The sequence below is a fragment of the Cydia pomonella genome, chromosome 11 (genome assembly GCF_033807575.1).
Source record: "Cydia pomonella isolate Wapato2018A chromosome 11, ilCydPomo1, whole genome shotgun sequence".
Classification (NCBI taxonomy): domain Eukaryota; kingdom Metazoa; phylum Arthropoda; class Insecta; order Lepidoptera; family Tortricidae; genus Cydia; species Cydia pomonella.
Genome location: NC_084713.1, coordinates 14,327,671 through 14,352,040, shown reverse-complemented (window position 1 = coordinate 14,352,040; position 24,370 = coordinate 14,327,671). Strand labels below are relative to the sequence as shown.

Here is a 24,370-nt window from a genome sequence, read left to right as displayed (position 1 = left end):
TATCCTGAGGATATCGACATTGTCATGAAACGTATACGCACTTTTAGTATAATTTTACTTTATAAACGTTCATAACGTATAATAACGTTAAGTATAATGTACGAATTGTCTATTTTCAAAAAGTATAAGCTCACAATGATATAACATACATAAAATATATAATTGTTTCGCCTAACGAGCATAATAAATAATTCCGTTTGAAATAATCTACATTTAGTATACATATCAAAATGTCGAATAACATTTTAAATAATATTTGAATATAAAGCAGCAGAGCGTGTAGATACTGTCACGGAAGAGTATTGTTTGACAGAGTATAGATAGGTGCGACGACGAGCGAAGCGAGGAGGAGCGTGTTAGGTGAACTGCGAGCTAATTGAACTGACTTATTTTTTTATTGATTTTCAAATAAAACTCTTTGTGTTAATATTTTAGTTTCTACTCATAACCCTACCGATTTTAGAGACAAAGTTTGTTAGGGAATAGAGAGAAATATGGGTACCTAATAGAGAGAATAGACAGAATAAAGAGAAAGTTTGTTGGGGAATTTAAAAAACCAAGGCGTTTATTAGTATGTTACTTTTTTAGATTATTATTGGTAATGTTTGTTATATATTTGTAAAGCTATATTAATTCAACATTATATTACATCAATTTTATTTTATTTTTATACTTAAGGGGTGTTATTGATTATGAAATTATATTTTTCGTTGTTATTCGTTATAATCGTTATTCTTAGTGAAAGTTATACTTTTAAATATTATACTATTAGAGTTTATATGTTCTATGGAATATATCATAAGTACGTATTCGTTTCATTACTTACCCTTAATATTTCCTACAGCAATGCAGTCGGCAACAATACTGCACAACAATGTTGTCGCAATAAGAATATAATCTTTAGACTACGATTAGAATATGTGATTTAAGGGGCCCACTGATAACCAGTTCGCTGGACGATATCGGCCGTCAGTTATTCGCAAAAGCTGACAATCGATAATAACTGACAGGCCGATATCGTCCGGCGAACTGCTAATCAGTGGGCCCCTTTATGGTCTCAATGACAATTTAGAAATAAATAGGTATTTTCTGTAACTTTCAATCCTTTGCAAGATTTTTGGGGCACCCGTTTAGGATAACATTTTATATGACTTTTGTTAAATTACATTGAAAGAGGCGCATTGAATTTTAAACACAGAAAACTAAACATAAATATTATTTGACTATGACTCATGGAAGTTAAGGAATAGAATCTCCATGTACCAAAAAGTGTCCGTCAAAAAACCTTAAATAGGTGGCGCTACAATAACTAAATACTTGAAAAAAACAAACAAATCATAGACAGCGCACTTCACTCCGTCAATAACGCCTACATTCATAGCTACTCTAGCGCTACTCTGGAGAGATTTGGAACTATTATTTATAGCTGACAGCTGGACACTTTTACAACAGTTCTGCCTTTGTAGATTGTATTCCTTACCTTCCATACTATGACTGCTGACTGCACAACAACATATAAAACATTTAGTAATTAACAATTGCTGCTAAAACTCTCTTCGAACACAGTGAATTAACGTAGCTAATTTCTAAAATATAGTATTTAATATTAGTTACTAACCTTCCAAAATTAGTATTCTCAGCCATCAAAGACACATATTTAATCGCCGCCGCTAGACAGCTCATCGCTACCTCCTTCCTTGTCTCATCAAACGCATTCGCGTCTTGCTGTTGCTCTGGTTTGAACTTTAACAGTCTGTTCAGGTCTTGGATCAGGCCTTCGGTGGAAAACTCGCTTCGCTTTAGCTTCGTTACTGTCACGCACGCACGGTCCATTACTTTCTTTAGGGATTTGTACTGAAAATAAAAAGTACAGCGCCATCTAGTGATGTATTTGAGAGGGTCTACTTTAGATGTTCTACTTATACCCGTCGCGTCGAATGATGATCCCCATGACGGTTCATTTTCATATGGAATAGAGTAGCTGTCAGGTTATAAGTTTGTAGACTATTTTTGGAAGTTTAGTACATTAATTTATTTAGAAATATTGCATTTTAGCCCAAGTAAAAGAGATTTGAAGGAATTGTTATCATAGGGATCATTATTCGACATGACAGGTATAAATATGCATTGAATCGGCAGCATCTACATCATTATTGAAATGAGATTAAACCGTCTTTTTAATTTATTGCTTTCAGATACTGCATACTTTTTTGTACCTCTGCAGAGCCCTGATGGTCTAGCCAAGATGACAATCATACATCGACAAATGCCAAACGACAAAAAAATATCGAGTTGATATCGCTGAAAAAAGGCACATTTTTTTAAATACATTATTTAAGTTTCTAGTAGCGTTATCTATCAACAATTGTCATCTTGGCTAGGCCCCACAGATGTCTTAGGATAACAACAGCATGATACTTAATCTTCATATTCCGCTTGGGACACAAGATACTCTGAAGGCGCCATCTGCACTGTAATCGTTTCCAACTCGTAGCCTCCCGCTGTGATACTACACCGACTCACAGATGCCAGTAGTGTAGCAACAACATGATACTCACATCTGTATGTCACACCCACTAACCTCTATTAGTACACTACCGTAAGTAGTAATCAATTCTAACTCGGTCAGCAAGTCGTCGCGACAGCTCGTAGTCGCCCCCGTGATACCACACGGACTAACAGATGCCACTAGTATAGTAACAGCAATCTTTACTTGAGGCACGATACACTCAGATGGCGCCATCTGCACTGTAATCGTTTCCAACTCGTAGCCTCCCGCCGTAATACGACACCAACTCATAGATGCCAGTAGTGTAGCAACAACATGATACTCACATCTGTATGTCACACCCACTAACCTCTATTCGTACACTACCGTAAGTAGTAATCGTTTCTAACTCGGTCAGCAAGTCGTCGCGACAGCTCGTAGTCGCCCCCGTGATACCACACCGACTAACAGATGCCACTAGTAGTAACAGCAATCTTCACTTGAGGCACGATACACTCAGTTGGCGCCATCTGCACTGTAATCGTTTCCTACTCGGTCATCAGCTTACATCCTTTGTATTATGTATGCCTCAGAGTTGTCTAGAAGATCATATCGCTCTTTAGCAAAAAGACCGCCCGTATTGTTGTGTTCAATGAAAAAAATATCGGGGGTGCCCTGGGAAAACAATAATACTTACATCTTCATGTTCCGCTTGAGGCACGAGACACTTGGAAGGCGCCATCTGCACCGTAATCATTTCCAACTCAGTCAGTAAGTCGTCGCCGGTAAACACCTCCACCGACAACTCGTAGTCACCCGCCGTGATACCACACCGACTAACAGATTCCAGTAGTATATCAACAGCAATATACTTACATCTTCATGTTACGCTTGAGGCACGAGACACTTGGAAGGCGCCATCTGCACCGTAATCATTTCCAACTCAGTCAGTAAGTCGTCGCCGGTGAACACCTCCACCGACAACTCGTAGTCACCCGCCGTGATACCACACCGACTAACAGATTCCAGTAATATATCAACAGCAATATACTTACATCTTCATGTTCGGCTTGAGGCACGAGACACTCGGAAGGCGCCATCTGCACTGTAATAGTTTCCAACTCGGTCAGCAAATCGTCGTCGGTGAACTCCGTCACTGACAACTCGTAGTCGCCCGCCGTAACGCATGCCACGCCGAGTAGTCGCCCCTAGAAATAGGATTCTTTAACCTCCCAAGGCCCAGCTACACAAATGAAAAGCCCAAAATTTTCCTTTGAAATTTGCTTCTGAAATTTGAATTTATAGTGCAGGACATACAGTTGATTTTTATTTTGTTTTAAAATGTAATTAAACAAAACAAACGCAACTCTGGTCCAATTGAATATGATTTAAATTTAATCGAACTGCATAAGAGCATAGCTATAGTTAGGACCTTAGGCCTTAGAAGATTAAGACGATATGAATTATCTTACAAGTGTCTTGCTGTCATAAGTGACCAGCCCTGACAAGCTCAATACTTGATTAAGTTAATTGGCATAGCTGGTAATCGTGGATGATACGTTGGTCATGATCATGATCCTTACGCGTGCAGCAAACCAAAGTGACGGTACCTAAGTATATATTGGGCGCCACATATATACATAGGTATTTGAAATTGTTTCGTGGCAGAATGTTCGCGATCCCATGACGCCTCCCCAAACGGCATACTGTGAGAAACGCCGGTGTGGGTTTAGTGGGTAGGCTAGGAAATACCTTGGTGACAGGATCTGTTTTGATATTAACCGCCATCAAACAAGGCGTGCTATCATCAGTCGAGCCCAGACCCTCGCCAAGCACTTCTTCTAGCTGTGATAGACAGCCTGGGGAGCCTTTGTACTTGATCACCCATTCGCTGTTCTTCACCGAGCCTTCTGCTACGTATATTTCTACACGGTAGCGTCGTACCTATAAATAAAGAAGTTTTCGTAAATTTAGAAAGCATAACCACATTTATAACCTCCGACCACGCTAAATTTGCATTGTAACAATAACAATGCATATATATCCCATAAGAGCGCCATACTTGACGTAGCACTTGGCATGAAAACTTAGCACAGTTCCGACCACAGACTATAAAAGCTTCAAAGAATAGGTTCTCCATAATTATATTATATTTTCTCTTCTCTGTTAAATAATCATAATAATTCAGCCTATATATATATATTAATATACGTCCCACTGCGGGGCACAGGCCTCCTCTCATGCAAGGTTTGGACTATAGTCCCCACGCTGGCCCAATGCGGGTTGGAGACTTCACATACACCTTTGAATTTCTTCGTATGTAGGTTTCCTCACGATTCACAGCAACATTTTCTGTGTTTTTTTCTTTGTAATCCTTGATCCTGTTAATATTACACTTTTACTAATTAATCGTCGGAGGTCCACGTAGACATACGTAGCAAAAGCTGTTAGCCAGCGCAAAACTGTTACTATGAATGAATTATTGATTCTTTCAAACTAGTCTCGCCATTTTGTTATGATACTATCTTTGTTGCAAAACACGTGTAACTATTTATTTACGTGCTCATATCATACACTATTCTCATCAAAGCAAGAATCATTGATGTTTAATCCATAAGTAGTTCAAGATCAATAAGGTTATCTTTCGCAGTCTCCTTCCGTAACAACATGCAAACGGCGCCTTATTATATACACAACTTGCGGCAATTTTATATCGATCAATAATAGAAATAAAACGAGAACATCAAGAGAACAAGGTCGTTGAAATAGCTCAGAAAGTTGCCGTTGGCCGCTGTAGCTAAAAACATTGGACAGTAGTCTAAAAAGGTTCATTAAGTGAAAACAAAAAGAAGGACTGACGACTTGGGCAATATAGCAAGCAATTGTTGTATGAAGACAGAGCACAAAAGCTTTAAGAAAAAAATGAAATATTTTAATTTGTGTTTTGGAAAAAATTACCAAGGCCAGATCTAGTTGGCCGAGCGGTTCAGGCATCTGTCGCGTAAACGGAGGACGCTGGTTCGATTCCAGTCTCGGGCACTGAAGGCCTCGGTCATTTTTTTCCTTTATATATGATTTTTATTTCGTTTTTAGAGCACAAAAGTTTTGTAGATCTTTACCCAAGCACAAGTATTGCACCATAGTTAGAATAGTAATTTAACAATGTAATAAAATAAAACATTAATAAGTAAGTTACACGTGTTCATAAGATATATGATATACTTTGCATGGTCCATCATAAAGTATGTATAAGAGATAGCTTAAGCCATAGATTTAAGTTGTACTGCAGTGCCCCACAGGTTTTATGGCCGAACAAATAAAATGTATCATCTTGTATTTATACTTATGAAAGCAATAAATATACTGATTAATTAAATTTACAAACTATCAACAACACCCCTATTGTACATATCTGTGTTTGTGTTTCTATAAGGTACTCTGTGCCACCACGCATAAATATCAACTTTAAGTGACATTCGAAAATTCATTCAAATATGTGCCGTCTTGGGAAAATCATTTTTAGTTCTAAATTTCACTCACGAGTGCTAGTGTTAGATGTAAAAGGCTATGTGCGGTGGGCCAGTACTTCAAAAAACATTTCATTAAATCTTATATAACTTATTTACTGTACAATATAATACAAATATTATTTATTCATGGACATAAAATACAAAATTAAGCTAAACAAATATTGTAAGACAACAGACGCTATTATCGCTACAAATTATTCTTGTTATTCAGTTATCGAAAACAGTACACTGAAAACACAATTCGGAAAACAAATTGTGGAAGTGGATGCTTTTATAGTAAACAATTCTAGGTACTAACCGCAGAAAAATAATCAATTCGGCTAATTGTTATTGAAATGTTTTGACAGCATAATAACAAATTAATTACCGGATTATCCTGGACTTCCTCAAACTACTGCAAATATGTTGTTTCATTTCAGAGTATTATATATTAATTCGTAACTTTCGTAAGTAATTTTTATGTATCCTCAATTGATAGTTGACAACCAAAACTTACAAAATATTTTAGCATCAATTTATTTAGCACAGAATGTCTATTTACTGACTACTTTTACTAGCTTTTAGTATTTTTATACCTATATTCCAAAAACTAATAAAAACGGAACAGAACAGTAACCGATAGTCATAGAAATATGAACATTGGAATTTGGTATTTTAACAATTGTGATTGCGACATTTGTGATTTTAGGTACTTACTTTGCATTACCTACATATAATTAGTGAGTTTTTGTTCAGATAAGTCGACAATCGACTTACAAGTAGTATTTTTAATGACTATCTCGAAATCTACCTTGAAGATCACAAGATAATATAACTTACTGCGATAGTCACGGCTCTTGCATCGAAGACTACTACGAAGGTTCAGACTGTTGTGGTAGGTTTCTATGTCCAGCAGTGAGACTTGCTACTGTTGACACAATTGACTAACCATTTGTAAATCTTAATACAACGGATATAAGGTATACCAAATGGTCAGTCAGGTGCTTATATTGGTATATTATACATATACTGTATAGACTAATATTGAACTTACCAGAAGCAGTTTCTTGATGAGAATCTCGAAGTTTCCTTTGGAGAGCACGAGATAGTCAAGTTTGTTGGGCTCGAGGCCCATTTTCTTGATGTTCGCGATGGACGAGAACACCTCCCTGGAGCATGTGGTCGCGTCCACACCGTGCACGCTGTAGTATTCATTGCGGTCGAAGATTCTGACTGTTGTGGGCGGTTTCTGAAAACAAGGCAAGATAGAATAAATGCATAACAGAATTGAAGTTTTGAGAGATTCTTCGTTTCGAAACCTGCTTTCAAATTACACACTTTTTGGTGGATAGTTTTTTATAAACAATTTATTGTTGTATGCATGGTGAGTCCTTACGTGTAATTCCCATAACTGCCTGTAGTCGCCAAAATTATTGTAAGGTGTATCTCGGCGATAGCGTCTTTACGTGTTAAGGTAAGTTGGCAGTGCAAATTACAAAATCTACTCCTGCCGTTGACCCATTTATTGCGTAAATAAAAGACGTAGGAAACACATAACTCATATATTCACACAGGATTTTCGAAACAGGCAATTTATTAAAGCCCTTGAACTTTTGCTTAAGACCGGATAAAACATAATATAACCCTATACCTTATGACAAATAATAATATCGTCACATTTTTTCTGCAGAACTCAAAGTGTGTCATGAATATCTCTTTCCTGCACGAGTCCTTGGAAGAGACCTACATTTAGCAAATAAATTACAGTATCTTAGTATGTTGACGGTAATATATTACTTATCAAATATATTGCGTCTGTGAAAAGAAGGAAAAACAAAGTAATTAGTTCAGACTTTAATTAAGTCATAATTAGGTTTAAGTCCGCCTTTTGTATTGTAAGTTTTTTTTTCTTATGTGCAATAAAGATTAAACACATAAATAATGAGTAAGATTTATAAAAAAAAACTCAATATACTTACGGGATGCTTGGTACCAAGGCATATGTCTTAGACGAAGGTTAGCCGACTTGTGACATTTAAATATCACAAATTGCAAAAAAAGACTTGTACCTATACTCGTAGTTCTCTCATGAATCATTTGATGCAGACACGGTCCTCGTGAAGAAACCAAAGGATATTAAATTCTATATTTAATCGTAGTACAAACAGCAACATTCTTAACTGTCCATCGGTGGACCTTATGCCTTTTGTAATAAGGTCCACCGAGGCGATGGACAGTTAACAGGTACCATACCTATACTATAAAATAAAGTTTAAATGAGAGTGGGTATATATTGACCTTTTAACGGTTAATCACTAGATCCTAGCTAGAAGAAGCAAAAAAATATAAACATCTACGTCGCTATTTGTGGCAATCTGTTTATATCCGTCGCATCAAGATTCACATGAACTGAAACTTGAACTCTTTCAATGTTATTATGCTTATCTGATACAACGGATGGCCATGATGAAAACAATAATAGTTACCCAGAAACTTCTATGGAGGTGACGGAAACTTTTTTGCTTAAACTAAAGGAATTAACAACATTTCATATTTAACATTATTATTTCTTTCGTTTTTCATTTTTATTTAATGGAGAAAGAGGAACATGTTTTAGAGATCCGTAATCAACTAGGAACCCTTATAGTTTCACTATGTCCTCCGGTATGTCCGGATGAACAGCATAGCCCGAGAAAACAAAAGACGAGCGAAAAGGGCATATTTCTTTTATCACTGGCCAGTGCGCGCGGTGGCTGTACCATTCAGGTTTGCCTTGTTACAAAAATCAAAAGAACAACTTATGACTGATAGTTAAATGCTATTTTAGCTGGTGTGATGATAGGTATCCATAGGTTCAGCTGTAGACCTGCTGCTGTCCTGCGCAAATTGAACTGCATATGGCAACGAAAGTTCGTGAAGTGTGACCATAAGGTCCATAAGCACTGCCAACACTTTAACAAACGTTTTTGGCGCTATGTACACGAACATTGAAGCCTACATGCGTTCTTGGCGTCCAATAGTTTAATCAGTTATAAAGATAGAGGGCAGGAAACATTGACATTGATACTCAGGTGCCTTGTATACCTACCATGGTATTGAGCATTATTATGAAAAGAAGTATGTTTTCGCCACACCAACTCTAAATAAAGATCTCGTAAAGGCTCCCTTGATTGTTCAAAAATTTATGAGAGTATGGCAAAGTTATTTGATGCCAATTTTGAGTTTTTTCCTTGTTGGCTGGTAGAATTGAATTTTAAATTATGATTTTGAATGATAAATATTTAATAACGTTTATTTGAGCTTTGTTTTGTTTTCATGTTTCATAGTTTAATTTTCCTCGCGTTGGTGTGGTGAAAAGTGTTACTTTCACTCGGTGGCAAAATTTATATAACCCTCGGGCCTTGAAACCCTCACAACGCTCAAGATTCCACTTTTCGAACCACAACCGTAGCGAGTCAATTTTTGGAATCTTTCGCTTGCTCGGGTCTCAATATTAGGACGAGTGGTTAAAGAACAACTTTGCCACCTTGTAAAACAAATAACTTTTTTTTGTTATTATTAATTTAACTTTAATTTTAATTAACGTCTTAGCAAGAGATATAGCACGCTCTTAAAAAACGGTTTTATCTTGAGTAACTCTTTCTCAAACCAAAAATATTACCCAATTCCAAAGACGAAGCCCTAAAATTTTCCTTTGAGACTTAAGTTTTTAGGCAAGAGCGATTAATTCTTGGTTTGATGTTTTCAATATACAGTCAAGAGGCAAAGCTATTTTAAAGAAAAAGCACCAAAATTTTGGTTTGAGACTTTTACATAAAATAATATCAATATATTATTTATTTATTCTCAATAATAAGTTAAAAACATGTCAGAAACAATAAATAAAAACTTAAAATTACAATTAATCTGAATACAGACTATACAAAAATAAAACTACACTAAACTAAACTAAATCTACTTAAATAAAAATCAGCCAAGAGCATGTCGGGCCACGCTCAGTGTAGGGTTCCGTAGTTACTCTTGCGTCACAATAAGCTAAACTGGAGCTTAAAGTATAGTAAATTCTTAACCAAGGGATGAAATGGTACCTTTTACCCGAGTTAAACAAATAGGCAAATTTGCATAATCAGTACCTAATTAAAGTAAGTCTTTTTACTATGAAGGGAAAACTTTTTGCGATAACTCAAAAACAGCTAAACTGATCATGTCCGCTATAGTTTTCATTTGATGTCTTTCTTAACCTCTACTTCCACGATTTTTTTCATATTTTTTGGACCTATGGTTCAAAAGTTAGAGGGGGGGGACACAATTTTTTTTCTTTCGGAGCGATTATCTTCGAATATATTCACTTTATCAAAAAATGTTTCTTGAAAACCCCTATTAGTTTTGAAAGACCTTTCCAACGATACCCCACACTCTAGGGTTGAAGCGAAAAAATTTTTTTACCCCCACTTTACATGTAGGGGAGGTAACCTAAAAAAAATTAAATTTTTAGATTTTATTGTACGACTTTGTCGGCTTTATTGATTTATATATTCATGCCAAATTTCAGCTTTCTAGCACTAACGACCACGGAGCAAAGCCTCGGACAGACAGACAGACAGACAGACAGCCAGACAGACAGACAGACGGACATGGCGAAACTATAAGGGTTCCTAGTTGACTACGGAACCCTAAAAAGGTCCCGATGATGCTGGCTGCGCTGCGTTACCCCGCTGAACTGCCAGACTGATGCGTTGAGCGAGGTAACTGCCAGCTCTCCGGTCCCCAGTTGCGTCCCTGAGTCTCTCTGAAAGGTCTCTAAAGAGACTCAGAGCGCCAGGACCCCACGGACCCAGGGTCTCGACGCCGAACGGAACAAAACTGTATTCGGCACCGAGACCGCGGTATTTCCCCACCTTTGCGTTTTCAGCCGCCTCCGCAGCAGCTGCCGCCCTTGCCGAGGTTCCGTGGAGATGTGACGGGGCTAGCGTGTCCACGCAGGTTGCATCCCAAACCAGCACCCGCCCATATATATTTGATGAAGAGGACAAAAGCGCTGGTGGCCTAACGGTAAGAGCGTATGGCAATACCGAGGTCGCGGGTTCAAACCCCGGCTCGTACCAATGAGTTTTTCGGAACTTATATGTACGAAGTATCATTTGATATTCACCAGTCGCTTTTCGGTGAAGGGAAACATCTTGAGGAAACCAGGCTAATCCCAATAAGGCCTCTAGTTTACCCTCTGGGTTGAAAGGTCAGATGGCAGTGGCTTTCGTAAAAACTAGTGCCTACGCCAATTCTCGGGATTAGTTTCCAAGCGGACCCCAGGCTCTCCAATGAGCTGTGGCAAAATGCCGGGACAACGCGAGGAAGAAGAAGAAGATGAAGAGGATTATTGAAAAGTTTAGAACTACAAACATTACATTTTCAACGAATGACGAAAATCATGTTGGTTTAAGGAAATTAATTATTTGTTCAAGACATACTAAACTTGGCGCTAAGAGATTTCAGCTCTAGATATAAATAATATCATACTTCTCTTGAACCAATGCTTTTTCTTGTTTTTATGGAAAAATATAATTCTCAATTCAATTATGAGTATCTAACCCCAAGAAACAAAGTTTTTTGGCACAAGTTCTTTAAGTATTGCACTAAGACACTTTGGTTCAATTAAAAAACTACAATACTTAAAACGCAAACGCTCTTGGTGAGAATATCGAGCTTTTTAAAAATTGAATTTTTTAGCTTAAATAATAAACTTTGAAATATTTTATATCTTGACGCAAGAATTTTATTGTTTTCTTATATAGGAAACACAAAATGTCTTGACAAAAGAGTATTTACTTGTACGTAGAACTATTTTTTTTCTGTGTACGGTGCGGTACAATATGCGATAGGTCCCGGATTCTAAGAAGACAAGCGATAATATAGGTCGTCAAACTGCGGCGCGATAAGATGTAAGCTTAAGAAGGGTCAGAAGTGTATGGAATCATGAATTTTGCGTTGTGAGTATATTTTTACATACATATGTGTGAATTATCTGTATCTTTGTGAGGATGTATAGTGTCTAAAATAGCTATAAGCTAGGCGTCTAAAATGATTTGCACGATCTTAATACTCTATTAACAAAGTTGTGTACAAGATCATCGAACACCTTGTTCGCTTTAAACCTCTGCTGATGACTTTACTAACATTACTATAAAGAACAAAGTAAAGAAGGGTAAAATTAATAAGAAGGGTAATATTGTAAGGAATGCCTGATTTTTTTTTATGTTATTGGTTACATACTATGTAACATTCTTTGTAATTAGACAATTCGGGGTGGAGGATCTTTGCAATAAGTTTTACGAATTGTCTTCTAGTACTTAAAAGGAACAATTTAAATATTCTTGATATTCTCGATTTATTTAGTGTGCTAGATAAGCCAAAATTTTCGTCTTTCTCACAGTAGGTACCTAATCAATAGAAAATGTTGGGTAGTTATTTCTCCACTTCGTACAAAACAGACAAATGTATTATCTTGTTAAACGTAACCTTAAAACAATGTAGAAATCAATAGAAACGACACCAAGTCTAGCCTAGACAAGCATTGTTTATAAAAACATTGCATAATTACAGTGTGTAATAAAAAATTAAAACCCACGCGACATCATTGACAGCATGGTAAGATGAAGTCATGTCACTGATTCACTCTCTTACCATTAACTTGGCGAAAATCACTAATATAAATAGTGATTGCTCATTTGTCAACAGCTTGGCCGTGTCCGAGTATCTCTTGTTTTTTTGCGTTTGCATCTTTGCTGTTATTGCAATCGCTAACCGACTGTTCGCCTCAGGATAAGGTTGACCGGCTCTCAACTATTTTCTGACGCAAGAAACGTACGTGTAGATGTTAATCCCTTGTAAATACATGTTTCGTATATAACTATGAGTCTGAAATAAATAATAATAAAAAAATAACTATTACCTACTTTGAACACGGACTATTTATAAATATTGCTGGCAAGTACCTTTTCTAAAAGCAAACTAGTATTTTCGTAAGTATTTTATTGTGTCGCCTCGCTGAGTGAGTTTCGTTTAATATATTGAGGAAGGATATAGCGCAGCCCGATAAATCACGAGATGAATGGCGGGGAAGAGAAAACACTAGCCCTAAGAAAAAGCTCACTCAACTTTCACTATTCGCTTCTCGCTTGGCTTGTCGTCGCTGGTCGAAAAGCTATCTTATGACAAGATTTTCGATTAAGCATGGTTATTAGAAACCGAAGTCACAGTTATACTAGAGTCAGACCAAGATAAGTTGGCAGCGATTTTGACAGCTCAGACAGTGCAAGTGTTATTTTAAACGTCAACCTTCTATGAAATTATGTACGTTTACATAACACTTGCACACAGGGATCGGAAACCGGTATTTTTTGTATGGGAACGAAAACGGTATTTTTTCGTTCTTTGTTAATTATTTCATTTCTAATTGGGCAATCTAATAATACGAAGTCGTTATCTAAAAACACAACGGAGTCTTATATTTGGAGTATAAAATAAACCAAAATATATGTTTATTTCAAAGTTTTTCCAAAAAACCGGTTCCGATCCCTGCTTGCACAGGTTGGGCTATCAAAATCGTTGCCAACTTAGCTTGGTCTGACTCTAGTGTTAACCTTCGCCATAGAAGAAACGCAGTGTAATTTATTTTGCTTGCCAAGCACGGGCAAACCAGTGTACATTTGCGAAATGCGCGGTATGGGAACTAAAGTGGATTAAGTGGATAACAACGCACGGCGTAAAAAACGTGAACTAAGCCCCAATTATTACGTATTTGACTTATGTCAACTGGCTCAAATAAAAATAACTAGGTAGCTCACATTTAGCCTCCAGACACTCACTTTCACGCAGAAGCTGCCAAGAGTCGAGAGGTCACGATTGACTGGTGAACCATAGAACTTGTTCGTCCGCTCGCGTAACAATAAGAATAGCCAGGACCAATTCGCAGAAAACGTTATGATGACAGAGCAAGGGTTATCGAATAAGTTATACTATAATATAATACTAATTAATACGGCCATATATTGACTGCGATCGAGCAGGCAATGTCAGTGTGCGGACAAACGGAGACAGGAGAGGTCCAACTATTTCAAGTGGTTTTAATTTTTGAGGGCGCCGACTCGTCGTTATAAAGGTAAATAACCCTGCTTAGCTGCTTTTATATCCCAGATAGGTACTAAAATTGATTCGCCAATTTACTACCGAATCATCCAGCTTTTTTTCCCATTTTTTTCCTAAAATGGCAGATATGTTAAACATATCGGTGGGCCAATCGAGGTATCATTTTAGTGTCTAGGATTTCATATACATATCAAGGTTTAATTGTTCGACAATTTTTAATATCTGGGTACAGTCGCCATCAGACATATCGGAGCGGCAAAGGTGCACAAAAATATCTGAACACGCGCTTTAGCACCGTGACAACAGAGGCCTATCCAGATGTATGTGAGCACCTTGGTCGCTCCGATATATCTAATGGCGACTGTAACTACTTAAAAATATTTTAACAAAGCAGCCACCTGTTCTAAAAGCCACACACCTTCTTCTTCGTCAAAATTTTATAATAATTCCTTCACTTTTCGGGCTGTTCGTTTGTGGAATCCTTTGCCGTTAGAAATAAGAGGCGCAAAATCCCTTCCCATATTTAAAATCCTTTTAAAATCACATTACCTCTAATATCTACGTAATCTCATATTGGTACGGCTGCATACTGTTCTAATATCTACGTAATCTCATATTGGCACTACCCGTTCATTGTTGTAAGTTATTGTTTCCTGCTACCCAAAGGTTGTCTGGAAGAGATCGCTTTTTAGCGATAAGACCGCCTGTTGTTACCTAATTGTAATTTGTGTTCTCTTTATATATATTATGGTTTATCGTTAGACCTTAAGCCTTGCAGTAAGGTTTACGCTTTATACATATTATGGTTTATCGTTGGACCTTAAGCCTTGCAGTAAGGTTTACGCTTTATACATATTATGGTTTATCGTTGGACTTTGCAGTAAGGTTTACGAATTCGGAGTTAACAATATACAGGATGTTTATTTAGTCACCTGCAATAATATACGGAGTGAATATACACGGTGTAACATGAGGAAACTGAAAGATTTTAAGTGTATTCATGATCCCATTTACTAGATTAAATAAACAGCCTGTAGACTTGGCCAAAAATTATGCCATAAGTAAAATATACTCATGACTTTAACTCAACTAACTTTTCTCTAAATAGCTATACTTTACATACGTACAGTCAGCAGCAGAAGTAGCGGATCAAATAACGTTTCATATGTAACTACCATTCTGTAACAGCTTAACAAAAAGTGATGTCTTTAATATAGAACAACTAAGACTGTAAAAGATGTACTTTTGAACGCGAATTTTAGAAATTTTGCTATAATTGGAAAAGTTATCCGGAATATCAGATACTTTTGGCGCGTTGATTCATCCGCTACTTTGATGAAGTAAATCAATTAGTTCATTTACAAAAATAAATGATTTTTTTTAAAGCGCTTAAATTATACGTAGGTATAGCGTTGTTATAACCAAACTATTGAAAATTTTGACATATCAATACCATTGCGAACATCGATCGTTTGAGATAATACTAAACACTAATCAATATACAAACAGGCCCTAAGGCAAGTGTACACACTCGAATCGGAAAAGATAAAATTATTGATTATCTACAAAATGTAGATAATTATAGTTGGTTTATTTAGCATTAGAAAGAAGGTAAACGATTTTGACGTGTCTTATTTTTATTCCCCCTATTGTAGCAAAAATAGTACGGGAAGTTCTTCGTTATGGTCAAACTCAAATTAAAAAAAATCAAACCATTATTGTCGCGTTTTAGCGGACGGGAAAGTTATTACTGTATTGTTTTTTACTTTTTTTAAACATGTATCGACTAAGATAAACGCATACAGCTAATGAATATATGTAGCTGCGGGCTACGTCTACACGACAAGGTCAGCATCATTTCAAGCTAAAGGATAGAGACGTGTACGGTACGACCGACGTGTATGATAAATAAATAAATAAATATTATAGGACATTATTACACAGATTGACTAAGTCCCGCAGTAAGCTCAATAAGGCTTGTGTTGAGGGTACTTAGACAACGATATATATTATATATAAATATTTATAAATACTTAAATACATAGAAAACACCCATGACTCGGGAACAAATATCCATGCTCATCACACGAATAAATGCCCTTACCAGGATTTGAACCCGGGACCATCAGCTTCGTAGGCAGGGTCACTACCCACTAGGCCAAACCGGTCGTCAAATAGTAGTAGTTGTAGTGTAGTAGTTGTTGTAGTGTAGTAGTTGGATAGTGCGAATACTGCTTAATAAAATATTAAATATTAATGGACATTATTACACAAATTGACTAAGTTCCACAGTAAGCTCAATAAGGCTTGTGTTGAGGGTACTTAGACAACGATATATATAATATATAAAATATTTATAAATACCTTAATACATAGAAAACACCCATGACTCAAGAACAAATATCCATGCTCATCACACGAATAAATGCCCTTACCACGATTTGAACCCGGGCCCATCGGCGTCGTAGGCAGGGTCACTACCCACTAGGCCAGACCGGTCGTCAAAAAAATATAACAATAAAAATAAGACTATATAACTTTTATATTTTTTTAAGGATCTCATGCGTGCAAATACAACTTATATTGCACAATTATATTGATTGAGTGAATATTGAATGGTACTGAATGGCAGAATAGTTGTGCCTTTAACTTTAAAAAAATAATGAAACCTCTTTAATTATTTTTTAAAAGTTGTTTTTAACGTTTTTGATATGAAGGTTCGATTCTAGTTCTGGTTCATGTTTAAATTATGATTATTCTACCTGATTTCCTCGCATATTTCGAGAAAAGCACTATATATGCCTCGGCAGGAACAGCAATTCAGGATTCGTCTTCTTTGTCGAACGACGCGAAGCGATGGCGATTAAGTAGATGCTCATTACAGAAGGTCTTGTTTGGATTCGTGTAACTTGTGAAATGTTTTAACTAGGGCTATCATATTGATGTCAACTTTTAGCTATCCCGACTATCACTTAACAATAAAAAAAGTACAGGTCAACGACCTTGTTTTCGAAAAGAAAGATAAAATGGTAAAAAAAGTACATTTTTGAAACCATTTTTATCTTCCATTTTTTTTGTTATTAATTCTCGACATCTATGCTTGAAATTTATGGCCTGATTCATAAGCTATCGAATGATTATTATTTTTAAATGTGCGATAGGTAAATGGACAGATATTGATACATTAACCAAGTACAGTCGTGTTTGGCGCCATAAAACTTTGAAGGGGTGAATTTTTAAAATTGTTAAGGTGTGATTTGTCGATAAAATTCATCGTACTATACGTGGTTAACGGCTCCCCTATACGTGCACAAACACATTGTATAAACTGGTTTCATTAGGATTAAGTAGAAGATAATGTCACATTCACATGCTTGTATACGCGCACAGAGCGACATCGTCACAAAAGTGACAAAGCTCTTTAAATAAAGATTAAAATCTATAGAATATCGGTTCGGTGTCTTAGATAAAGTTAGGTACTTAATTTAAGCTCAGAAATGCATCCTTGAAATTAACAGAGTATGAAAAAAAACGGTGTATAAAAAATACTGTATTATTTTTTATTTACAATATCAATACTAATCAATAGGCAGGTCCATATAAAAAAAAAATCTGTGCTACTATTAATCTTTCTTTCCTACTAAGCAAATTGTAGAAGAGGTGTAAAGTGGACCGGCCTGAAAATTCCTTACAAGTTTTTTAATATTTTAAGAAATAAAGACTTTTTCTTTAACACTTGGCCAATGTTAACGTTTCATATTGTTTATAATTATAGGAAGTGTGATTTTTCAGAATAAATCCGATTATAATGGTAAATTCTCATTTAAGTGAAGTTTTACATAGGTATATATCTTCTTTTGAGAAATAAAGTTTTTAAAGCTTATAAAACCGTTATATAGGCTCAGTTGTCGCGGGTGGTTGGTATATTAGGTATATATTTTTGAGCAATATACCAGCCGAAAATGCCCGAAGATAAAACCAACCCGAATTATTTAAATTTTGAACCTGATCTTGATATTGACGAAGTTTTTTATTTATTACAGGAGGCGAATCGAAACACAATGAGGAGTTTAATCCTCGTCGTCGCCATCTCAGCGCTGGCCTGGGCCAGACCTGAAACATACAAGGAAACCGAAGAGTTCAAGTACGCCAGGAGCTCTTCAGACGAAGGAAGTAAATCGGGCTATTATGGGGCTCAAAGAGGTAACGTGGCAGGGAACTATGAAAAAGCGCACAACATGGATACCCTAGCCCAGCATCAAATGAGCGGAGCCATAAACCAAGTACAAGGAGAACTAGGTGATGCTTCGAAAACTAGAGCTGGAAGCGTTTACACGGCTGCTAACACGGCAGGAATCTATGGATCTGGCAATCACGATCTGAGCAACCTTCACGGAAGGAATTTTGGAGAAAGCTCATCTTCTGACAGCTCTCATTCTTCTTTGTCGTCGGCTTATAACCAACATTCGAAGTCTGACTGGAGAAGCCAGTCTCAGCAAAGTGGGTATGGTGCAACAAGCCAATTGGGACAGTCGTCATTGCATTCAGGAAGCTTGCATGCCGCGGATAGCGCTGGCTATGGATCTAACTTTGGAAGCAACAGGCATAGCTCTGGTTATCATTCAGCGTCTGGATACCAATCTCATTCAGGATATAATTCCCAAAATTATGACCAAAGTGACTTACAGTCTGGAAACTTACAGGCCTATGGAACCGGTGACCAAACTCGCCGTTATACCGTAGTAACACCAGTAAGAATCATAGCAAGGCCTGGAGCTCAAATAGCGATACCTGTTTACGGAGAAGCTGGTTATGATGCCCACAGAGCTTCCTCTTCCATAGGCGAAAGTTCTAGCAACAGGTATACCTCGCAAACAGCTGCTTCTTCATTCGATCAAAATGCAATTAATAGTGAAGCTGAAGTTTTGAACAACAACCAGCAACATATCGGCTCCGTTCCAGCGCCTAATGGGAAGCATTACTCTTCCTCGTACAACTATCACAAAGCTTGGGAAAGGCATAGTGAAACCACCGATGTACCAGTAACAGTCGCGCCTGTAGTTAATCCATTGTCTGTAAATAGTGAATTATATGAAGACGCTCAAGGCGCCAGTGCCAATTCTTATAATTCTGCCAATAGATACAACAGCTACTCAGGATCAAGTCAAGCCGGTCACCAAGCAGATTATAGATCCCAGCACAATGCTCAAGCCAGTTCTCAATCCAACGTTAACTCAAATGCCTATACGCAAGGAGCATATGGTAGTCACTCTGGTCTCACGCCTCTTGTAGATTCCCAGCCTAAAAGTTACCAATCCTCTTATTCCTATCACAAGTCATGGGAAAAGCAGGGTGATCCCTACGTAATCTACCCAGGGACAACTGGAGAAGCATCACAGAGAATTGTTTCCGGTACTAAAAATGCTGCTTCGTCGCAACGTTATGGTACCCATCAGCATTATTCTCATGGAAGTAATGTAGACTGCGACAGTCTGTGCAGGTATCGTCGGTCTACACGCTCCGCTGATTATTACCAGCATGATCTCGGACAACAGGCTCAAACAGCTTGGGATCAAAGCCTTTCTCAACAGACTCAAGACTCGTTTCAGCAGCAAAGCCAGTCAGCAAACCTTGAAGACCTGGGGCAACAGACACAAAATCTCGAAGATTTCGGTCAACACAGCCAGTCAGAACCCCTTGAAGATCTAGGGCAACAGACACAAAATCTCGAAGATTTCCGTCAACAAAGCCAGTCAGCAAACCTTGAAAATCTAGGGCAACAGACACAAAATCTCGAAGATTTCGGTCAACTAACACAACAGAATCTACAATCCTTTCAACACCAAAGCCAATCGGAAAACCTTGAAGACCTAGGGCAACAGACACAAAACCTTGATAAACTAGGTCAACAAACACAACAATCTTGGGGTAACATTCAACAGCAGAGCCAATCCCAAAATCTTGAAGATTTTGGACAGCAAACACAGGGTAAGTGGCAAGAGTTTAATCATAAATTTGAAAGTAATTTAGAGGACCTTGGCCAACAGAGACAACAATCATGGAGTAACATTGAACAACAAGCAAGTCGTCAAAACTTAGAAAATTTAAGTCATCAAACACAGGACATGGCAACAGGCAGTCATCAATCTGAACATACTTTTGATAATTTAGATAATTTCGGACAACAAACACAAAATAAGTGGGACAATCTAGAAGGCCTAGGTCAACAAACACAACAAACTGAAGACGTAGGACAACAAACTCATAATAATTGGGATGATTTAGATCAATTGGGACAACAAGTACACAGTCAATGGAAAAACATAAATACCAAAAATAAAACACGGCACACAGACACAAACACAGAACAACAAACTCAAACTCATTTTGGAAATGTTAACGAGGTGAAACCTAACAGAGAGCATGCTGGAAACACCCAAAACACCTTTACCACAGAAAATACAGGCGCTAACAATCCCGCCGATCTTGAGTTTTGGGGTCTTACCAATAATCAAAAGCATGAAGACAACCATTATTACAATCAACACAGTTATAATAATCATAATTCTTATTCAAATTCACAGGGTCATGGCGTTAGTTGGGGGCAGCATGTCAATAACAATAACGTGCATACAAGCCACGATAACCCTTTGCAAAGTATATGGGACAAACTAGACAATATGGAAGAGCAATCTGAGCATTCAAATGAAAATCAGCAACATACTGGATATCAAAATTCACAACACTCATATAAACAAGAAAATACCTATCAACATGAAAGCAATTGGGCAAGTAGCAATAGTTCATACAATTGGAATCAGCAACAAACACATAGTTTAGGATACCAGCCATCTAATATTTTCAATAGTACAATCGATAAACCAAAGAACGACCAACTACTTAAAGAAGTTGCACCTGAAAAACCCAAAGATGACGAAGATGATGAAACACCCGAAGAACCTGAACCAGCTGAAGTTGGCCGCGGAGATATTGGTGCTGAAAGTGACTCAAAAACTACACCAAAAACGGTCCAAAATTCACAAACGTACACAACCCAATTAAAGCCAGAAAAGAGTCCTGAAGAAATCGAAGCATTAAGCTTATCTAGGGGCACTGATCAATATACAACTGCATCAGATTCACTTAGTGTTTTAAGCATAAGTGAACAAAAATGGCTTGAAGAACAACGGCATAGGGCTACAGAAGAATTATACCAGATTAGAGGCTCTAAATCATCAACAACCACAAGTACCACTACACCAAGTTCGGTAAAACACACAACAACTTCACATGGTCATACTGGAACACAACATTTCTTGGGACAGCCAGCGGAAATACAGGAGCATGATAAAACACAAACATCTGAGAACGTACAGAAAAATGATCATATTTTACAACAACAAAATACACTGCAGCAAAACCACAATTTCCATCAACAAAATCAACAACACCATGTACAACAGTTCCAGAACGTAGGTCAGCACAACAAAATTCAGCACAATACCCAAAATATTGACCAGCAAAACACAGAACAGCAGTTCGAAGATTTTGGACAGCAAACCCAAGATTTAAACCAACAAAATCTTCAAGACTTTACTAATTTAGGTCAACAAAGCCAGAACTTTGATCAACTAAACACAGGGGACTTTAGGCAGCAAAGTCAAGATTTAAGTGAGCAAAATCTTCAACAGTTCCACCATTTAGGTCAGCACACCCAAAAACTTGACCAACAAAATACAGAACAACAATTCGAAGATTTTGGCCAACAAGCCCAAGATTTAAACCAACAAAATCTACAAGAGTTTCCTAATTTGGGTCAACATAGCCAGAACTTTGACCAACTCACCACAGGAGACTTTGGACAACAAAGTCAAGATTTAGAGCAACAAAATTTACAACAGTTCTCCAATCTAGAACAGCACCGTCAAACCTCATATCAACACGAAGCTAGAGAGTTCGTAGGTCATTCAAACCCACAGGTGGTTCAAGAACAGAAGATTACTCCTGTCGGTGATCATGGTTCCCAAACCAGTCCGAAACAAGACGTCGAAATTGTGCCACCCTCTGTGACAACAACAGAAAAGCCCGGATTTTGGAAATCAGTGGGTAGCAAATTTACCAGTGCTAAAGATTCAGTTGCTTCATGGTTTAGAAGAAGTTAATTTGGTATTTACCACTATGTATTAATTTAAGAGTGGAAATAATAGTTTAAATTGAATTAAAACTAGTCATAATGCTTAAATTGCTAGAAGAATTAAATGATAAGGATAAATAATTAAGACATTGTTTTATTCCATGATAACTGTATCACGCATGACCTTACTGAACTTGAACTTGCTTAAAAAAGAGATAAATTTATCATGTTAGAGCTATTATTCTAGAAGCAGTGGCATTGTTTAAATAGTTAGGTAGCAAAAACATTACAATAATATTATTTACACACTTTTTTAGATCATATATTAACCAGAATAGGAATAATATTATCATTATTAAATTAAACAATACTTTAAAGTTAAATAAATAAAATTTAAATAGATTTATAAAAGTTAAATGGGCAGTCAAAAGTACACAGTAAGTATGGTATTGGCTAATAGCTACTTGTAATTCACTATAGGCTGAATTTATGTCTTTGCAAAAATAGAGGCAGGTATTTGTAATATGACAATCACCATAGTGCTGCTGACAAATTTTAATACAAATGTGATGTATTAAAATCGTAAGAAATGAACTTATGAATAAATGAAAAGTTTATGTACAGTCACCGGCAGAGAAAAGGTGCTGAGTAAATAGTATTGGTGACTGTACCTATGTGTTAACATTTTACGTCAAATAAATAAAAAAGGCATTTATAGAAATGCAACTTATACAATTTATAGAAGGCATTATACAATACTGAGCAGTAATATTTTCACCCAGAAATAAAAGGCTCTTTTATTTTTTTATCACTCAGCAGTACAATAAACTTTGTCTGGTCGCAACACTGTAAAATGTAAACTCCTCCGATAGCCAAAAATCTTTCAAGGGGCACCAGTCACCTGCAATAATATGTCACACAACACAATGAAGACTGCAAAAATATCTGACACAATTTTATTTGTAATAATGTTATTTGTGGTGTGCCTTAAGGGTGTGTCACATATTTTGAGGCCTTTGAAGAGTAACATATTATTGCAGGCATTGTACATTTGAAAATTTGTTCGCAAGCCCTTTACCTTATGATCAGTTTGTTACTTGGTAATTGCCTAGGGAGTGATTCATTTTTAACTGCTAAACTATGTCTACATGTGCTATGTGTGTATAATGTCATGCTAAAGTCTGTACATAATTGAAGCATGTTCAAATGGTATATTAGAATTATACAAATGAACTGAATAATTGGTCTGAATATTTTGGTTCTATAAGAAATATTTGTATTCGGCAAACTCCATATTTGGCCCATCTCTTGCCTGTAGTAATAGTATAGCACATTAACATATATATCTAAGGACGGGCCTTACTGGCAATAAGAGAGGGGCCAGTACAGCGGTGTCACGCACACGAATTCGAGCCAATCGTGCAGTCTCACACCCCAACGCGATTGGTTGATGAGTTCGCATTGTGCGGGCGATTGGTCGCAACTAGATGCGTTAGACGACAGTGGTGTCACACACGATTGGCTCGAATTCGTGAGTGACACCACTGAACAAACACCATTCTTAATGTCCGTAAGGCTCATCCTTAGATATATGTCAATATAAAACAATATGATGGTACTTACATCTGGTAATGCATTAAAATATTTAATGAAGGCTTGCTGCTGTACTGAGTCTGAAACAAACAAGTGATAATTGTGTGTTATATGGACATTTCTGTATGTAAGAAAGAGACAAAATTTAACAGAGGTTATTATTATTTATTATTTGTTTATCATTTCCATATCTCTGGACCATGGGATACATAGTGAGAGAATACACACCTGTGACTCCGCAATTAGTCTGAAAGAGGGCTGATTCGGTTTGTTCAATTCTTACCCTCAAAGTCCCATAGAGATACAGGTTTTGTATAAGGAAAATTAGGCCATGGAGATAATTGAAAGCTGCACAATCATGCAAATCTGGCAAGATTGCGTACAATTTAACATGCAAGATTAATTTTGCACAAAAGGTGCAAGATCTCGGTATTTTGAGTTCGGTTCAAATTGAGGCTTCTAAAAGGGTTCAAATTTAAGACACAAGATTTAAATTAAAAA

At 36.9% G+C, this 24,370-nt stretch overlaps 2 protein-coding genes across 2 annotated transcripts in view; one reads left to right on the top strand and one right to left on the bottom strand.

Annotated features, from left to right (window-relative positions):
• The window catches only part of LOC133522951 (DNA mismatch repair protein Msh2), a 43,657-nt gene that overhangs the window by 18,187 nt on the left and 1,100 nt on the right, over nt 1-24,370 (bottom strand). The window contains exons 2-6 of the mRNA XM_061858454.1: nt 23,900-23,949; nt 7,052-7,246; nt 4,241-4,432; nt 3,544-3,696; nt 1,619-1,854 (exon numbers count right to left, since the gene is read on the bottom strand). Coding sequence (XP_061714438.1) covers nt 1,619-1,854; nt 3,544-3,696; nt 4,241-4,432; nt 7,052-7,246; nt 23,900-23,949 — 826 coding nt within the window. The remainder of the gene's footprint in view (nt 1-1,618; nt 1,855-3,543; nt 3,697-4,240; nt 4,433-7,051; nt 7,247-23,899; nt 23,950-24,370) is intronic.
• Nucleotides 14,028-22,421, top strand: LOC133522931 (uncharacterized protein DDB_G0283357-like). Its single transcript, XM_061858418.1, has 2 exons — nt 14,028-14,155; nt 18,186-22,421. The coding sequence occupies exon 2, from the start codon at nt 18,204-18,206 to the stop codon at nt 22,302-22,304; it is 4,101 nt and encodes a 1,366-aa protein (XP_061714402.1). The 5' UTR covers nt 14,028-14,155; nt 18,186-18,203; the 3' UTR covers nt 22,305-22,421.